The sequence below is a fragment of the Telmatherina bonti genome (assembly GCF_933228915.1).
Source record: "Telmatherina bonti genome assembly, chromosome: 24".
Lineage (NCBI taxonomy): Eukaryota > Metazoa > Chordata > Actinopteri > Atheriniformes > Telmatherinidae > Telmatherina > Telmatherina bonti.
Genome location: NC_136633.1, coordinates 26,778,093 through 26,795,258, shown reverse-complemented (window position 1 = coordinate 26,795,258; position 17,166 = coordinate 26,778,093). Strand labels below are relative to the sequence as shown.

The 17,166-nt window shown below is 41.5% G+C and overlaps 1 protein-coding gene across 1 annotated transcript in view; it reads right to left on the bottom strand.

Annotated features, from left to right (window-relative positions):
- The window catches only part of LOC306773712 (interleukin-1 receptor accessory protein-like 1), a gene marked incomplete at both ends in the record, with an annotated part of 317,198 nt that extends 300,481 nt beyond the window's left edge, over positions 1-16,717 (bottom strand). The window contains one exon of the mRNA XM_079263606.1: positions 16,636-16,717. Coding sequence (XP_079119732.1) covers positions 16,636-16,717 — 82 coding nt within the window. The remainder of the gene's footprint in view (positions 1-16,635) is intronic.
- Positions 16,718-17,166: the final 449 nt, after the last annotated feature.

Genomic DNA, 17,166 nt, shown 5'->3' with positions numbered 1-17,166 from the left:
CATTTGATAACATTTAATGAACATTAATTTACTGTATATTCATCAATATGTTTCTATTTAATCTGGCAAATATGTCAACATATTTAATTCACTGCTACTGATTTTCTTTTCATTTTTATTGATGTGAGACACTCAAAGACGTTAATTTGGATAAACATGGATGTAAAAACGCAGTGATTATTAGAGTTTTAATATCACTGTATTAATGCAGTACATGTAATAAAGACACTGGTATATTAAGGAAATGCTTTGTATCAAATACATGACTGCTTTAGTAACAACAAAAAAACAAACAAAAAAATCTACAATAAACCTTTATCAATAGTCACCCAAGGCACTTTTATGTCCATTTTCACCCAAATGAACTTCTTTGAGTGTGTCTAGCATAAATAAAAATGAAAAGGGAATTAAATATGTTTCTATTTAAACTGGCAAATATGTCAACATATTGATGAATTAATACGAAACTAATGTTCATTAATTGATGATCAATTAATGAACAAGTAAACACATGAATCAACATTGAGATCATCATCAGTTCATGATGAGCAACAACAATTCATGATAAAGTCTTTATAACTGCATGATTTCATCATGAGCTATACACTACTTAAGTATATATACGATTAGTAAATACCTTCAGTCAAGCCTCGTCTGCATGTTGGATGTTTTATGAGATAAAACCTCAACTTCAGCCATCGACATTGCCCTTAAAAATCAGCACAGTGCCAATTATTTCCGCAGCGTAAGTGAAAAAGCAGCAACTACTTCAGGGCAGCTTCCAACTTCAGACCATTTCTTGACAACCAGACTGTTTTTGCCCAAGGGGTGGAAAATCCTTGAGGCGAATCCCTGATCCTCCTTATCGCTTCTCTTAGCCTCTCCAACCAGGTCTTATCTCCTCCAGGACAGTAATTAACAGGAATTACACAGAGCTGCTATCTGCTGAGCCCACCTCGTTACTGCAAGAGCCCTTTCCCATTTAGGGCCTGTCTGCTGGGAGATTACCTCAGGAGAGGGCCTCCTCCATCAGGAGGTGTCACACAGCTGTTGTGCTTTTGGGCTGAGCTTGGCATCAGCGTGGCTCGCTTGTGCAGATAATGACCAAGTTTGGTGATGTTTTGCAGTTGGTGTGAAAACACAAACATCCGAGTATCAGTAGCCGCCAGCTTGACCGGTTTTTAAAACGGCATGAGAGGGGCAGCGTTCGAAAGGTCAGCCGTGCAAACAAAATGCTGCTCTTTTTGCTAAATGAAAGGTTTGCAAGCAGTGCTTTCCATTTGTTTAATCCTCAAATTAATAGAAATGGTACCTTTAAGTATGTGCAAATGTACACACATCACAGTTTTAATGGTCTGAAGGAGGAAGAAGGTGGACAATCTTCCGCCGTACATCGCCACTCGCCTCGGCTTTTCTCAGGCTGCACATTCTAAATGTTTAACAGGATCCTTGAGAAAAGCCTCTCCACTTCTGTTTCCGTGGCAACAGGCATGCACTGGAATTGATGACATCTCGCGATCGCCCACTTACTTTGCACTAAAAATGCTCTCCCAGTGAACTTCACCAATGTTTCCCTCACAGAAAGAAGACGCTGGAAATGTTCGGCCATTATATCTGGAGGTATGCAACTGTAAAGCTTGGAACGATATTCTAAGTGTAGATAATGGTTTGCTGTGTCTTTGCAGCTCTTTTACAGAGATGGATCAAGGCCTCAGCATGAATCATCGTGCTGCAAACTTGTTTAAGGGAAAGAGAGGAGAACTCTGTCTTCATTCAGCCCGTCTAGTTAAACGCTTTTGTCCAACACTGCACCCAAATCTCACACTTTCACTCTCCACCTTAATTAACATGGACAGGAAGCCAGACAGCTCCAGGGGCCAAAACCTGAAGCAAGACCACTCGCTGTCACCTTGTTACCACCATAATGGGTTCAGATGAGGTCCCCGTGACACAGGAGGGAAGGGAAAATGAATTCATGAAGCCCAGCCTCGCGTACTTTCCACTCTGCTTCTCCCTTCCTCGCTTTCCCACCACCTCTCCACCTACACAGCCTGTGTTTAAACTGCTGGCACCACACAACAGAGACAACATATTCAACATAATCACGCTGCACGCACCAGCAACCCCGTGCACAATTCATTCAGCTTCATTAAAACCGGGCACACACATGCGCTCTGACAGAAAATTAACACACACATTCCTAGAGTGACCATTAAAATCTATTCATTAACTCTGAGCCACATTTTATCCGCTGATGATTTTGTGTGTAAGTCCTCACAACTCAACAACAAATACGCAAAACGCTCAAATGTGGTTTGATGAAATCGACGGCGTCGAAGGTGTCCGTGGTTCAACCTTCGCTCAAGTGCTATTGTCTCTGACCGTCAAAGAAGTGCAGAGGCAGGCGGCTCTGTCAGAAGTCTGGATGTCATGCATGTGTGCAAGCAGCAAGACTCTGCACTGTCAACCCAATTAGGCTGCTCAGGCACACGCTGACTCCATTCTGTAGGCTGGAAAGAGGTCAAGGAACATGGAAGACACGGCCATTTCACCGGCTCGCCAAACACACAGACCGGCGACGGTTGGGTTCATTGACAGACCAAACAAAAGGAATGACAAGATGATGTCTTTATTTTTAAATAACCTTTATCAGAGGAATCTTTCAGCTTGGACCCAGCTGGTTCTTTAGTGGAGAGAGTCCAGGATGTTTGGGTGCTTCATTGTTCTGATTACAGTGCTCATTCAACTCAGTAAATTGTTAGTTTAATCCAATTATGTGGCAATTCTCTATTCTGCAGATTTCTCCATTTTCTTTACCCAGCAGTCAATAATCCTTAACGCTCCTGGGAGCAAGTGGAGACTCCATGAATGCCCACTGGGTTATTAACCCCCGAGTGAGTGCGCTCGGATCAATTCTACACGGCTTGCATGAAGGTTTGATTGGATAATCTGCACTTCGCTGTCTCACAATGTTCAAACGTGGTTTTACACACTTCGTATGTGATGCTGAGGTTCATGTACCATGTTCTAATAAGCATGGAACATTTTTAGCCAATTGGCAGGAGTCACCTTGTCAGTGGTCGTGATTAGAAATTCTCTTTGCAGATCTTAAGATTCGAAATTCAAGATAAATTCGTCGAGAACAAACATCGCCTAATGGAAAGAGCGGATGGATGCAAACATACATATGTCCTAAAACAAGCACTAGAAGTTGACATACTCTGAATTAATACGACGGTACATGATATTAAAGTAGTTTTTGATCTACAATGGCAAAGAAAAATTTATAGAAGGTGGGCCTAGAAAAGATCCCTGGGGTCCTCCACATCACACGCTAGTAGTCTAACCTGGTCAGGTTCATATGAACTCTGCATATTCTGGTGGAACGACATGTTCCAAACAAAACCTTGAATCCTATCGATCCTTCTGAGGACTTGAACACTGCCCACCCACCATGAAATGAGTTGGTTTCCACAACCACAAAGTCTTTTTGAATATTGTTGGAGTAGACGAGTAAATATTAGGATCTGGGTTCCTGGTGGGGAACAAATGACGATGGCCACATTGCAGAAATGAAAAAGTTAAAAGCCTAGAAAGAAAGAAAAGCACAATGATGCAGCTGTAGCTCTAAAGCTCGATCAAACCATGGTGCAAGTTTATGATCATCTTCTGCAGAAACCATTTATAATATAATGGAGCAGAACGAAGTTAGGACACACAGTTCAGGAGAAGTCTCCCAAATTTAGCACCATCTGTTTCCAAAGTCCAAGTGGTGGACTTCCCATTTGGAAAGGTTAAAATAAAACTTAGTGTGCCGTTTGCCAAAATCAGGGTTGCACTTGCATTTATCAGGTGTCACTCTGACAGCAAATGATGGGAATCACCTGATCTTTATCATGCATGAGGTGAATACCGTCCCACTTCCCCGGGATGCAGATGAACTGGGATTTATTTGTAAAGGGTTCTGATGTATCTGAGCTGAAGTGCAGAGGTAGCCCACACACCTAAACCAGGCCATAAGGGGACAAAGAGAAATAATTGAAGCATAGATGAGGACATTGCATGTGTTTTGTGTGGTTTTAATGGTGGAATCACGGCTTGTTGATAAAAAAAAATGTTTTCTAATCCTTCCTCCGCCCCGCGACACTACATATTGAAGAAAAATTGCTTCCTGTTTGGAACGGTTTTGTGACAGCGTAATGACTAAGTCATTTATCCAGCTGCATTTGTTTTTTTTGGTTTTTTTTTGCTATAAACTGCAGAGATGTTTTTTCTTATTTTGATGTTCCTGAGCCGTGCAGACGGCGTCATCGCCTTTAACTTGAATTAGTAATACTGAGTCACGTTACTGAAACCACCGTAGCTGTGAGTGTTGGTGCTCGGACTGCCTCTGTCCTGCACGGCTCTCTGGGTCCTGGCGAAGGGATGAAGCCTGATCTTGAGAAATGAGGGGAAATTTAAAAGAAGAAATGTGTGAATGGTTACCACTGCCTCCCGAGCCAAACACTTTCTTTTCAAAGCTAATCTTTTATTTGCATTTTAAAGGCAATGAAAGACGTACACAGAACCATAATCCTGAGCTGTCCTTGTGTTTTTTAAGACCAGGCACTTGGTGCACAAGAAAAAAAACACAACAGAGAGCCTTAGAGAGCATGCGAAGAGTGGGAAAAAGAGCTTCTTTTCATTCCTATACAGCATGCTTTTTAAAATCGCTGAGGGTGGCATCCACATTAAACATTATAATCAGGCCACATTTGAATTTCAATGTGGAGCAAATGAAAGGTGTTGGAATTGGATTTGGATACTTTTTTTCTCTGCATCGGAGTGCAACTCACACGGAACTGGGACAGATGACTTGTCAAAACGCAAAAATAGAATTAGCATAAACCGCTCCGCTTTGTTTGGTTCTTCCCCAGATGTTTGGCCAGATGTCTCTTCAATAAACCAGACTAACAGGCTGCAACTTGAAAGCAAACTCCGCCATTTAATAACAGCCTATGAATTATCGTCGCTTTCTAATTAATTGCCTTTGCAGGTGGAGAAAAGTTCTTGTTCGGAGATGTTAATCATTCATCAGGCGATTTGATCATTTTTCTTCCACCTTGTGATGGGCTGATGAAGACAATAGCCTCTCCACCACTCATTAGGCTCGGAGAATGAAGGAAACTGTAGCAGCGAGCCGACTTCACATTGAAGCTACGAGCCTCATTACACCCGCTCCGAGGGCAACTCTTCAACTATTCCACTTAATTATCCGTCTGAAAGTTGGATTTTTACACAAAAATCTACTTTCAGTGGTTCTGATGTCCGATGATGGACGGGTTGAGGGGGGGGCTTCTATCAGACCTGAACCGGTCGCATTGCCCTTTAGCAAGATCACATGTCTCAAAGCAAGCAGAGGTTGTGGAGAGGAGGAGTTTTAATCCTGTGTCAGGGAGAGAGACCGTTTGGTAAAAGTTCTGATGCTGCAGAAACCTTTGGGACTGGGAGGTCGAGTGTGTTGCTGCCTGGCAGGATCCACATGTACGTCCGAGGTGCATCTCAGGGAGCAGAAGATTTGATGCTCTTTAAATCTGGTTTTGCTTTACTATTTTCCCCCCTTTTTTTTATTTTACATTTATTCCTCTTTCCTGCCCAACCATCAGGAACAAACTGAGTGGATGAAATCCGTCATGTTCCCTTTTATTTACGTTCCACACGCTAATAGAACGTAATGCTTCCAGAAGGCCGGCGGGGCTGTAAAAGCATTTCATGGCTGTTTGAGCCACAGCTGAGAACTTTCTGCATCTCCACGTCGTATAAAAGAAAAGGACGTAAATGAAAAACACTTCTTGTAAATTACAGATTATGATGGCTGCCACGTCTTCCTCACGCCGTCATACCCGCTGAACAAAACACACACTCCTAATGCAGCACGTCTTCTATGCTTGGTGGTGGTGGGGGGAGGCCTTGGAGAGGCCTTGGAGATGACAGAGAGACTTAATTAATATGTAAAATTTATTGATCATTGCACTGCAGGGAAGTCAGCTGCCGTCTTCAAGCATTTTTTGGGCCCTGAAGGATCATAAATAAGACTAAATATTTCAACCACGCGCCACATCAAGCATAAGCAATAAAGGTGACAGAGAAATATGTGACGGAACTTCATTGTAAATCGTGCCAAATGAAATTACAAGCCGTGTTTATGGGGAATAGTCGAGCAGAGGAAAAAGGTGACGCGTCGAAACGAAAACGTCGCAAACAAACGCGACTTTTCCAAGGATGAAATGAAATAGTTTCCGTTTGGGCAGAAAACCAGGTAATTCCCCGCTAATTATAAGAGAAATGCAAAGCAGCGGGGTTTGAATGGGACCTGTTTGTGTCTGCAGAGCAGAAAGAAAAGCAGCAGCCGAGGCCTGAAGAACAGAGTCAACCTGGTTTGTTTCCAAAACTCCTGCAGTGCGTCAGTCTCCTGCATCCAACAAAGGCATGCTCCTCGCCTTGTGAGCTTACATCCTTTCTCCCCTCCAATGAAAAAAGGGGAGAACTGAAAAGCCCCAAACTTGGCAGGAGTCCCCGGAGACCTGCAAGGATTCACTGTGTCTGTTGCAGAAATAGGTTGACGCTGCTTTGACTGAGCCGAGTTGGGCTTCGGAAAAAACAAAAAGGGGGGAAATTAGAGTAAAAGAAAATGTATAAAAAGGAACAAGAGAGTAGTGTTTTCTTATTCTTTGCTGTCACTTAGCGATGGAGGGGGGTGAACAGGGAATCAACACAGTTAGAGGATGTGTTGAAACTTTCCAATAAAGAAGCATTGAAAAAGGCCACACGCTGAGCGCCTGGCTGACGCCGCCGAGCCTGACAGCCTCATCAAACGCCACGTTGACTTCCTCAATCCTTCACCTCTAAAGCCACCACAGCCTCTAAATAATCCCAACTCATGCAGGTTACTTTCACTTTTTTCACACTGAAGGCAGGAAAAGGACAAACTTTACAGAGTTTAACTGATCCGAACCAAAAACGATTAGACAGAATACTTTGCTGTATTATTATACAAGTAACATGAGAATATTTGGATCTGTTGTTCACTTCTTTTGTCTCATCTCTGTGAACAAAGAGTGAAATGCTTCTTTAGTCTCCAGCAGAGTAAAAACTAAAGCTTTTTCTGTGCAGAAACAAGCAAAGTTGCACGTTTGATCTGGTCTGACCAGTCAAGAAGCAGCAGACACCGAGGAAAGCTGCAACAACTCAGGCGGCTCAGAGGGTTACGAACACTTTCAGAACTCAAATATCCAGCTTAAAGTGCTGCCGACATTTTAATATTGTTAAATCTTGATTGTATTTCAAATCCTTTTGTTTGTGTGTTTGATTGCAGCACTGAAATAACTTGAATTTGTGACGGAAAACCAAACAATGTTTGAGGCTGACAGGTTCTGAATACAAGAATGGGTTGCCATGGCAATGTCATTTTAGAGATCAAGTAAAGTTACTCTCTGTGGAAAAACAGTATCATGTCATCTAGATGCCTTTGGAGTGGATGAAGGAGGGAAGCACAAGCAAACATCAGCTCAGGATAAGGAAGGATTAACTTTTACACAGTGCACGATGAATGAATGTCAACATTTCCATATACAGCTGATCTTATTTAGAATATCGTGTTTTTATAAAAACCTGGCCTGAAAAATGAAGTAATTAGTGTTTGAGCAGGTATTTCTCCCTTTTAATAGCAGTTGTGTCATGATTAGTCAAACGAACCTTTTCTGAGTTTAACTAACGGCAGTTTGAGTTTTGACTGAGTTCTTGTGGATTTCTTTTCTTTTGTATCACATCTTTTGCGTTCATTCACCATTAAGAAGCTCCTCGTTTCCCACCGTGTCATCCTTGTTCACCTCGTCTGAATCTCAGTCTCAGTTCTGGTTCCACAGCTGAGTGACCATTTCTCGTCATCCTATCTGAGGATTGTCTTGATTTTCCTCATTAAACCATTAATTCCTTCAGCTGCCTGCAGGGCCGGATTAAAAGTCCCTGGGCTCAGAGGGCCCAGAGTGTTCCAGGGGCCCCCTTCCCCACCGCAACAATCCGTACGTTTACATGGGAGTTTTAACTCCTGTTTAATTCTGAATAAATAGTTAATTCCGGTTTAAACTGATGAAAAATAATTCCTAATGTTAATTTCTATTTGGAATGAAACTTAATTCCGATGTAAGTGTCTGGTTTATTCGCATTTTAATCCAGATCTATTTAATTCCTGTGTCATGTGAACCTTCATTCCGCTCTGAGTTAATTCCGGTCGTTCTGAGCATGCTCGTTACCTTGTCCTGTCCCGATGACGCGCCTTGTTTTGCCTCCCGTGTTCGGTGGTCTATCTTTCTTCTCCTTCTCAGTTGCTGCAGAAAGTAAAGTAATATGCTGGTGTTGAGCTGCTACTTCACATTTATAATAAAAATAGCGGTGAAACTGGAACTTATTATGTAGTTTTTACAAGTTATGACTGAAAAGACGAGAAGTAGGGAGCCGACTTTGATTATTTCCGGTATACGTCATACGTCACGTGCACCCTCTGTCCAATCAGAACCCTTCCCAACCCGCCGCTCTAAAGAGGAATTAAGAAGTGTTTCATGTAAAAATTCATTCTGAATTATTATTTTCATGTAAACTCATAGGAGAATACGTTAATTCTGAATTATTTAATTCCAATTTATTAATTCCAAATTAAAAAAACATCATGTAAATGTAGCCATTGTGAAAACACTGTGAAACAACATTTCTACCATCTCTCAGCCAGTGGTACCAATAGCAACACAGCAAGTGGGCATGGGCCCCTGGGCCTGTTCCCACGATGCCCACCGGGATAATCCGGCCTTGGCTGCCTGCCTCCTGTGTCTTCTTCCTGTGTTTAGTCCTGCTTCCATACAACCATTCTGACACCCAGTCATATGAACATATCGTCTCCTTTATCCACCTGTGTCTGTGGTTCGAACTTCAGGCCTGCCTGTCCTGTTTTGAGTGGTTTTGGTTTTTTGTAATCTTACTATCTTCTAATATCTTACCTGGTCTGTTGCTTTAGACTTTGCATGCGATTATAAACTTCTGGCGACCAGTCCAAGGTATACCTTTCGCCCAAAGACTGCTGCAATAGGCTACAGATTCCCCGCTACTCTTCATCGGATTAAGCGGTTTCAGAAAGTGAATAAATGCGATTAGAAACTTATCCTTGTTCTAAACATGATATTTTATATGATGTGTATAAAAACATGACGTTCAAAGCCAAAAAACCCGATGAAGGTCAGACAGATTGAAACCTTATAAGCAAAGATTCATACAAAATGAAAAAACAATTCAATACTTGGTCTGTTGAAGACGAGCGAAGCCATCTATCACGCCGTGTAGTGAACTGTCATTTAGCCCAATCCCGCTCCACTCCAACTGATGACGCAGGTGTGTAATTCTACCAAAGAATAGAGTTTTGTGCCATTGTAATACTTGATCTGAAAAGAAGAATCATCGTGAAGAGTTTAAGAACAACAGATCAGGCTACTGGTAAAATGGCCGTTTGGTCTGAATTGTGGAGAAAAATGCTTATAGGAATAGAGAAAGTCACCAGAAACTAAATAATTATGCAGTGGGGGTAGAGGAGAGACGGTGGGGAAAAATACAGGCTGAATGATGGAAGAAGAAGATCAGAGATGATGGCAGGCAAACTGTCGCCTCAGTTATGACGAAGGCAGGAGATCAAATCAAAACCCCCAAACTCTGCTAACCTCTAAACTCTACTACATGGACAAACAAGTGCAAGTCCGTGCACAATGCAGAGGTGTACCCGCATGGATTAATCACCGTGAGCAGAGTCCAAGTTCAGTGTGTGATATTTTTGGGTAGAGTCCCATCTCACCCTTCAGGCGATTTGCATATCACCAAGAGACTACAGCTTTATTTCCCCCGGTGGCTAAGCTTTGCGAGAGCAAGGCGGTCAAGGGGAATTAAATTATTTCCGAGACCATTGCTGCTCATGTCAAAACTGCTTTAACCTGATAACAAATGTTATTTACTTTTCTTTCGCTTTCAGTTCTCTTTTTCTGCTCTTTGGGGACTTTTTTGCTTTTACCCCCAAGCTTTCTTCCCCCAAACCTGGCAGCCAGATTTTCTTGAATTAAGTGGCGGCTAGCCTTCTCTGTGTTTAAATCCTCTTTTGGACTAAAGCTCATTATCATCCACACATATAATCTCTCAAATTGCTACCAAACGCCCCTGCTGCTATAGTGGGCTGCATAATTTGCTAAAGGAGACTGGAATGGGCATATTATTTCTCACAATATCAAATTTGATGTTGAATGCCTGAAGAGAGTTGAGATTCCACAACAATGACCAGATAAATATGTAAAATGTGCATATTGTGAAAATTCAGGTTTGGTTTTTACACTTCAACTTTCTTTCTGATAACTAAGAAGAGTTACTTAAAATCAAATATCTCATCTTCCACAGGTTTCTTATTCTTTTGCAGAGGCCAAATGCATCTTTACTTTCTTCTGAGGAGGTAGGGAAGTGTTTAAAGACTGCTCATGTGTAGATAATAAATAAACAGTATTGACTAGGTGGTGGGGCTTTTTTAAAAAAAAAAAGTTTAAAAGCTAAATTAAATCCCATGTGGAGGATGGAAACCTTCCTCATGATGCTGAGTAGCCGGCAAGTTTTATATTTATTACATCCCAGTTACAGATTAGTCTAAATAGATATGCTTGGGGGTATATTTGTTTGATTGACAGTTGTCTTATCGTATTTACTCCACCCACAATTCCACCCTGTTACTCAAATCTGGATTTCTGTAAATCCTAAACGAATCATGCTCAAGGCTTCTTCTGCTCTTTCAGTCAACGGGACTGAACGTAACAGAGAAATGTCATACATCCCTGATCCATCCATGTACTGCTTGTATTCACTCTGGTAAAAAACCAACCAAAAATGGCCCCATGTGAAAATGTGTGACACTGATGCAAGTTTATACACTACATACCTATGAAGTTTGGTGATGTGATGGTCTATATCCAGATATGATGTCTAAAGAAATATTGTGGCCAAATACTCATCAGTACACTTCCTTGATATTTTAAGCTATGGTGTTTTACACAAGAGTCTACAAGCAAAACGGATACAAGCTTGGAAAAGCATTAAAACCTATGATATGTTTGTGTGTCAGTGGGTGAAAACGGTTGTGATTAAGATCCTTATTGGAAATTATTTGGCGTTTTTATAGAACTGTGACACTTACAGTTGAGGTAAAAAAGCCACAACCCAGTGTTCATTGCTAGATAACCTTCCTGTTTCATCTCTGTTTTGCTCCGCACCAAAGTATAATACAACAGTAACTGGATATCAACACACTTGGTGTTTTGGAGATGCAGCATGGCTGATTAAGCAAAGAAATGCAACAAATCATTGATGGATGTTAGGAAAAGAAAGAGAAAAGAGATGAGAGACAACATCCGACTGACCTTTAATGGCATGAGAAAGTTCAGAGAAGAGACAGGATGAAAGGTAATGCTGAACGGGTCGCTTTTAGTGGCTTAGCCTTCATAGGAGGCTGTTCTATGCAGCATTCCCAAAGAAGATTGCTAAAAATGTCCCAATAAGTAAGGCAAAAGCAATACCTCAAATTTGTGTCTTTTTGTTGGTGTCTTGCTTGAGAGGGTCTTGGCTGCAGACTGGAGAATGAGGCAGGGCTGGATGTCCAACCCTAACCCCCACAACATTTTGTTGGTGGCCATTGCTAACCCTAACCCCCATTGCCCATCTAACCACGCCCATTTAACATCCAACCACGCCCGTTTGACATCCAACTCCACCCAATATCCAGCCCTGCCCCGTTCTCCAGGCTGCAGCTGGGGGTTATTGTCTTGCTCAGCATCTACAAGTCTGAAAACAACAAAACAGCTAAAGCTATTATCGCCCCATGATAGCCACAAGATAGCAGCTAAACAGCTCTAAGTGATTTATGAACCTTTAATGAAGCAATGGCTACAAACTTTCCATTGCTTCGTCTTTACTTCGTCTTCTCCCAACAAAAGTTCCTATTTTTATATACATTTCCATGAAGCCCTAAGCTTTCTTCACATAAAAACCCATTAAATAAACTTCCAAAAGTTCCAAAAATTTTAACTGAAAAGCACAAAGCAACGCCACTGTGAAGATTTTTCAGTAACCCAGACACGTTCTCCACACACACTGGTTTAAAAGTGAGCTTGTCTTACAGAGGAAAACAAGCAGAAATGGTGACAGCAGAAGACAAGCGATGAGCATCAGTGGTGCTAGTAGTGCCGTATATTCTCCAACATGCAACTCTCCACATCTTTTTTCTGACATTCTTCTCAACTGTTGTGCTGCTGTAACATTACTACAGACCAGGAAAGAAGCCACAGAAAGATAAATCTTTTCATCAATCAGGCGATTGATCGCCATCCATCTCACATGGAGGGTTGCGGAATGCGTCTCCGCTCTAAAAGGAAAAAAAACACTTCCATAGTAACCCCAGCTTCAAAGAAGCCTATATCTATCACTTGTTGAGTGGCTTCTCCTCACTCTCTGGGCAGCAGGAGGGGAAACAACTCCATGTGGCAAGCCATTTCATTTCTAATACCACGCGTGTGATCAATCTCCTCCTGCTGTGAACGTGTGGCGCGGTGGAGGCAATCACTCAGCGTTTGTGACAGGTATGTGGTATTGACCGAGGGAAGATGAACTGCGAGTATGTGCTCACGTCCGCTCCTCGATGTGTGCAGAGATGCACAGGAAGACTTGAATTTCAAATTCCAGTTTGTAGTCCTGGACAAAGCCTCATGAGTTTGCTTTTAAAGAACTTCTCAACCTCCTTTTGAGTCCTTATATCGTCAGATGTTGGCACTGACAACCTCAGGTGGTGTACAGAACCTGATGCTGTGTAGACTGTAGCGTGGGTCACCTCTGCAAAATTCTTGCTGACAGTTTCCTGCTACATTTAACAACCTTTAATATCAATTAGAAAGTCAAGTTGCCTGCTGTAATTGAATTTGCGCTGTGCACTGACGTCCCCTGTTAGGAGTCACTGTCTTGTCCAATTAGGACGAGTCTTATTACTAGCCAAATTGTGAGTAGCCCCATTAATGACGTTGTGGGGAGGGGGGGCTATACTTCAACTGATGTATTAATGTTGACATTCTCCCAGAGTTGGCTGCAGCAATGGGTACGAGTGCTGTAAATTTAGACTGTCTTGATGTCCTTGGTTCTTCTTTCTGCAAAAAGGGGAGTGTAGAAGTGGGAAAAGAATGGTGGGCAAAGGATGTTGTGGATCTACTGGTTCAGCATGAATACAAGAAAACAGATGAATGATGGAAGCCGAGGCCTTGCTGGGTTGGTGTGTTGTATTTACAGCTAAGGATAAACTTAAACTGTCCATTCAAAAGAAAGAAGAAGAAGAAATGGCAATTTCACCTTAGAGATTGGTTCTACGAATATGGATGAGCGGGACGATGTATCAGAGTGCAGTGAGTAATATAGCTGGAATTACTGGGAGGCTGCAGAGAGGTAAGCATCGTTTGTCAGGAGACTCCTCAATGTCTGGCAAAAAAAATAGGGACTAATGACAGTACAGCAGAAGGGAGGGGAGAGGCTAAATTTGTCTCAATGGGTGTCAAAGAATGTCATTGTGAAGCTACAGCTGTCACAAGTGTTTACTGGAGGGGCGTGTGTTAACAGTTTTGTTAAGCAGCAATGCAGAGTGCATGTAAAACTGAAAGTTCTCTCCGCACTGCAGCAGGTAAACTTAAACCAATCAGTCGGACTGGAAAACAAACACACATGCTGTTCTCTTTTATCCTGGGTCCAATTGTCGAAAGGTGTCTAGAAGGCTTGAATCAGCTAAACGGAGTCAGAGGATGCCCAGGTGCTGATGTGTGACATTTCCAGCGATATTTAGGACATTTCCAGCAGGTTTAGCTGCTTCTGCAACACATGTTAATGTCTACTCTGCATTCAGCAATGTCAGAAGAAATTCTCTCCAACTTCTGCTGCTCCCGCCAACCTCTGAATGTAATCTATGTTCAGAGGTGCAAAAAGAAGAATAAATGCATACTTATGACTTCAGTGAGTCTGAAGAGTTCTGTGTTTCCGTCTCAAATCACAGGAAAAAACAAACAGGTGGGTGATGACTCAGTACGTTCAGCTTGGCACCAAGTAACCAAACAATCACTTTTAGGGATTTATGGCACAGCTCCTACGAACATTTATTGTACAATATGGTACACAGAGGGACCTATTCAAGACAATAAAACATTACGGCCTGTTTTTAGAGAGCGCAGTCTTTTTAAATGACCGAAAACAGCAAGCAAGATCGGGGATTAACAAGCACAGATTGGAGGACTTCATGTGAGGAGCCACTAAGTGATGAGCAGATTATTAGATGAAAAAAAGGAAGGCAGTAGCCCGCAATCCTGCCATTTTATTCAAATTTTAATACTTAAATTGTTAATTCATCCTTTTTTACAAGCTTTTCAGATCTCATTACCAACTTACTGTACACACAGCCTTACATTTGGTCTAAAGAGAAAGGTATTAGCTGTTTAATGTAGTTCTGAGGCAGAATATTGGATGGAAACAGTCCAAATCACAGATCTGATACGCCAACGGTATGTACAAACAAACTAATGCTAAATAAACTGGGGATTTCAAAATCCCTGCAACCACTGAACTGCTTTTCTATTTTGAGATACATTTTCCTTCTGACGCACAGTACAATCTGCATCACAGACCAACAGAGTGTTCCTAGAGTGATGTTCAGCATTAAATCAGGTTTATTTTGTGTCAGTGGAAGCCTAATGAAAGACCAAGGTCATAAGGTAGCTTTGTTATGCTGGAAGCTTCAGAACCGACCAGTTACACAATGACCTCAATAAACCAGCACCTCAGGCAGCTGAAAGATGATTCAAAAGGATGAACTAGCACAAAGTTATACAAATAACTCCTGTAATGTCGGAGTTAAACTCTACAACAGTGAGAGGAGAGCCAGGAATGGGCTTTGACTGATGTGATGTGCTGTTTTAAGCAGAAATATTCATAATTATTCTGTTTGCCCAACCATTCAAGCTATATCAGCATTCTAGCAAAGAGAAACCAGAGCAAAGGACAAATGGATACATTCTCCTACATATGCATTGCTGGGGATTAGTATGGGAGATATGCATTTTGTGTTTTTGCACCGTTCCACCCCCGTACAAATGCAGACAAAGCATTACTCAGAGACAAGTGGTTTGAATTGAATAATCTACAGATAATAGCTGTGGACATGCAGCTTCGTGCAATGCTTGCAGGGGTTGGTGCATGCTAGCAAAAAGACAGAGCAAGCGAGACAGCAAATTCATGGATCCCCGAAGACGTTAATCAAGTAATTTAATTTTTATTAATGAGTGTACACGTGTTTGTCGGTACAAATGAAAACATTCCATGTTTACAGACTTTGGAGTAGCTTATTGTGTATCAAATTAAAGTGTGTGTGTCACTGTATCAGTGATTTGTTTGATTAGTGTTCACTTGATCTTTTACTTTGCCTTTGAATATTCCTATTTACAATAAAGTCAAATGGAAATGTTTGCCCAAAAACTAGAAACATAAAGATGATAAATAAACCTTGCAGTTTGCAATAAAGTAATAAAACCAGAAGTATATGCAGCAGCGGCTATCGGACACATCACATGAACGCTATGCTGGCGTAAGTTTGGGCTTCTCAATAAAACTAAACCTAATTTAAACAAAGTGCATAAAACTGGTTGTGGAAGAAAAATATGGTTTAAGAGAAACCTGCTAAGTGTAACTGGGATTCTCACTAAGCTGTTGCCCATTTCTGATCCATAAAAATAAAAGCAACACAATTTCAGACTGGTTTTCATTGACCAGAATATCCTTTTTTCTCTAACTTGAAACCAGATTGGCTTCTAATAAAGCCGTACGATCTAAAAGAGAAGGAACAAAGGATGGGTGTCCGGCTCGAATGAGGCGCTCATTTATCACTGGACACGTTTAAAATCCTTGCCCCAGGCAATGGTTCATGAAGCATCCAAAGAGATAGTCTGTAGGGACTTCTGATAGAAAGAAAAAAGGAGGGGGGGAAGAACCTTCTGAGCCTTGGGCTATTTCTACACCTGTGCCTAATATGCATGGGTAAAAACGCAAACAGCTGATAGAAAAACAGAAAAAAATAAACCGCAGGGTGGATATTCTTTTACTTTGCATACATCCCCTCTTAGAAAGTATTTTTCTGGTGTCTTTAGAGGATGTGCAACCACATCATTAACATTTTCAGATTGCCATAGCATCTGATGTGCACGGATCACAATCATTGTCTCAATTTAAATAACTGAATAAACAGAAAAACTTTTTTTTTTTTTTTTGGTTTTTTTTTAAGTCACTACAGTGGGAGTCTCCAAATATAACCCTCATTTTGTGGAGAAAAGCATCATTCTAGGTCAAAAACCAGCCCTTAAATCAAATGTAGAGAATCCAAGCAAGGTAACATCTACATCTGTCAACGTAGGTAGAGTAACAGCTGCTTATTAGATGTCATGAGGGGTAGAAACAGATGTTTTCCTCCATTTTGTTGAAAAGAAGTTTAAGCAGGAAGGAGCTGGAACTTACCTGAGCCTCTTTTGGACACCACTTTTAGGCAATGGACCAAAAGAGCATGAAGTAAGATCAGAAGAGGGATGGGAGCTTTCATCTTGGACCAGTCCTACAAGAAAACAAAGAGTTTCCATTATTCACAATGAAGCGAGATGCACATTCACCATTTAAGGTAAGACTTAAGTGTTTACCCAAACTGCATCAAGCCTATGTGAAAATGTGTGTGTGTTGGGGTGTGTTTTATGCATTTCTACGAGCACAGGGACTTACTGTACTGCATAAACAGGACAAGACTGTTGATGCTGTCAGCTATGCAACAGACTAATCCCACTTCTGTTCCAACCAACATGACATAATCAGGTGCCTGTTTAGGCGAGGGTTTCTCCAGATTAATAGAACACAACAAAAAGTCAACAGAGGACAAAAAGTGCAGATAATTCAAGCCACCATTTTGCTTCCAGTAATTAGTCCCCAAGTTAAGTCCTCCCACTTTGGTTCCAGTTAAACTGGTGTGAACACAGTGCTGTTATGACCCTCAATGGAGTT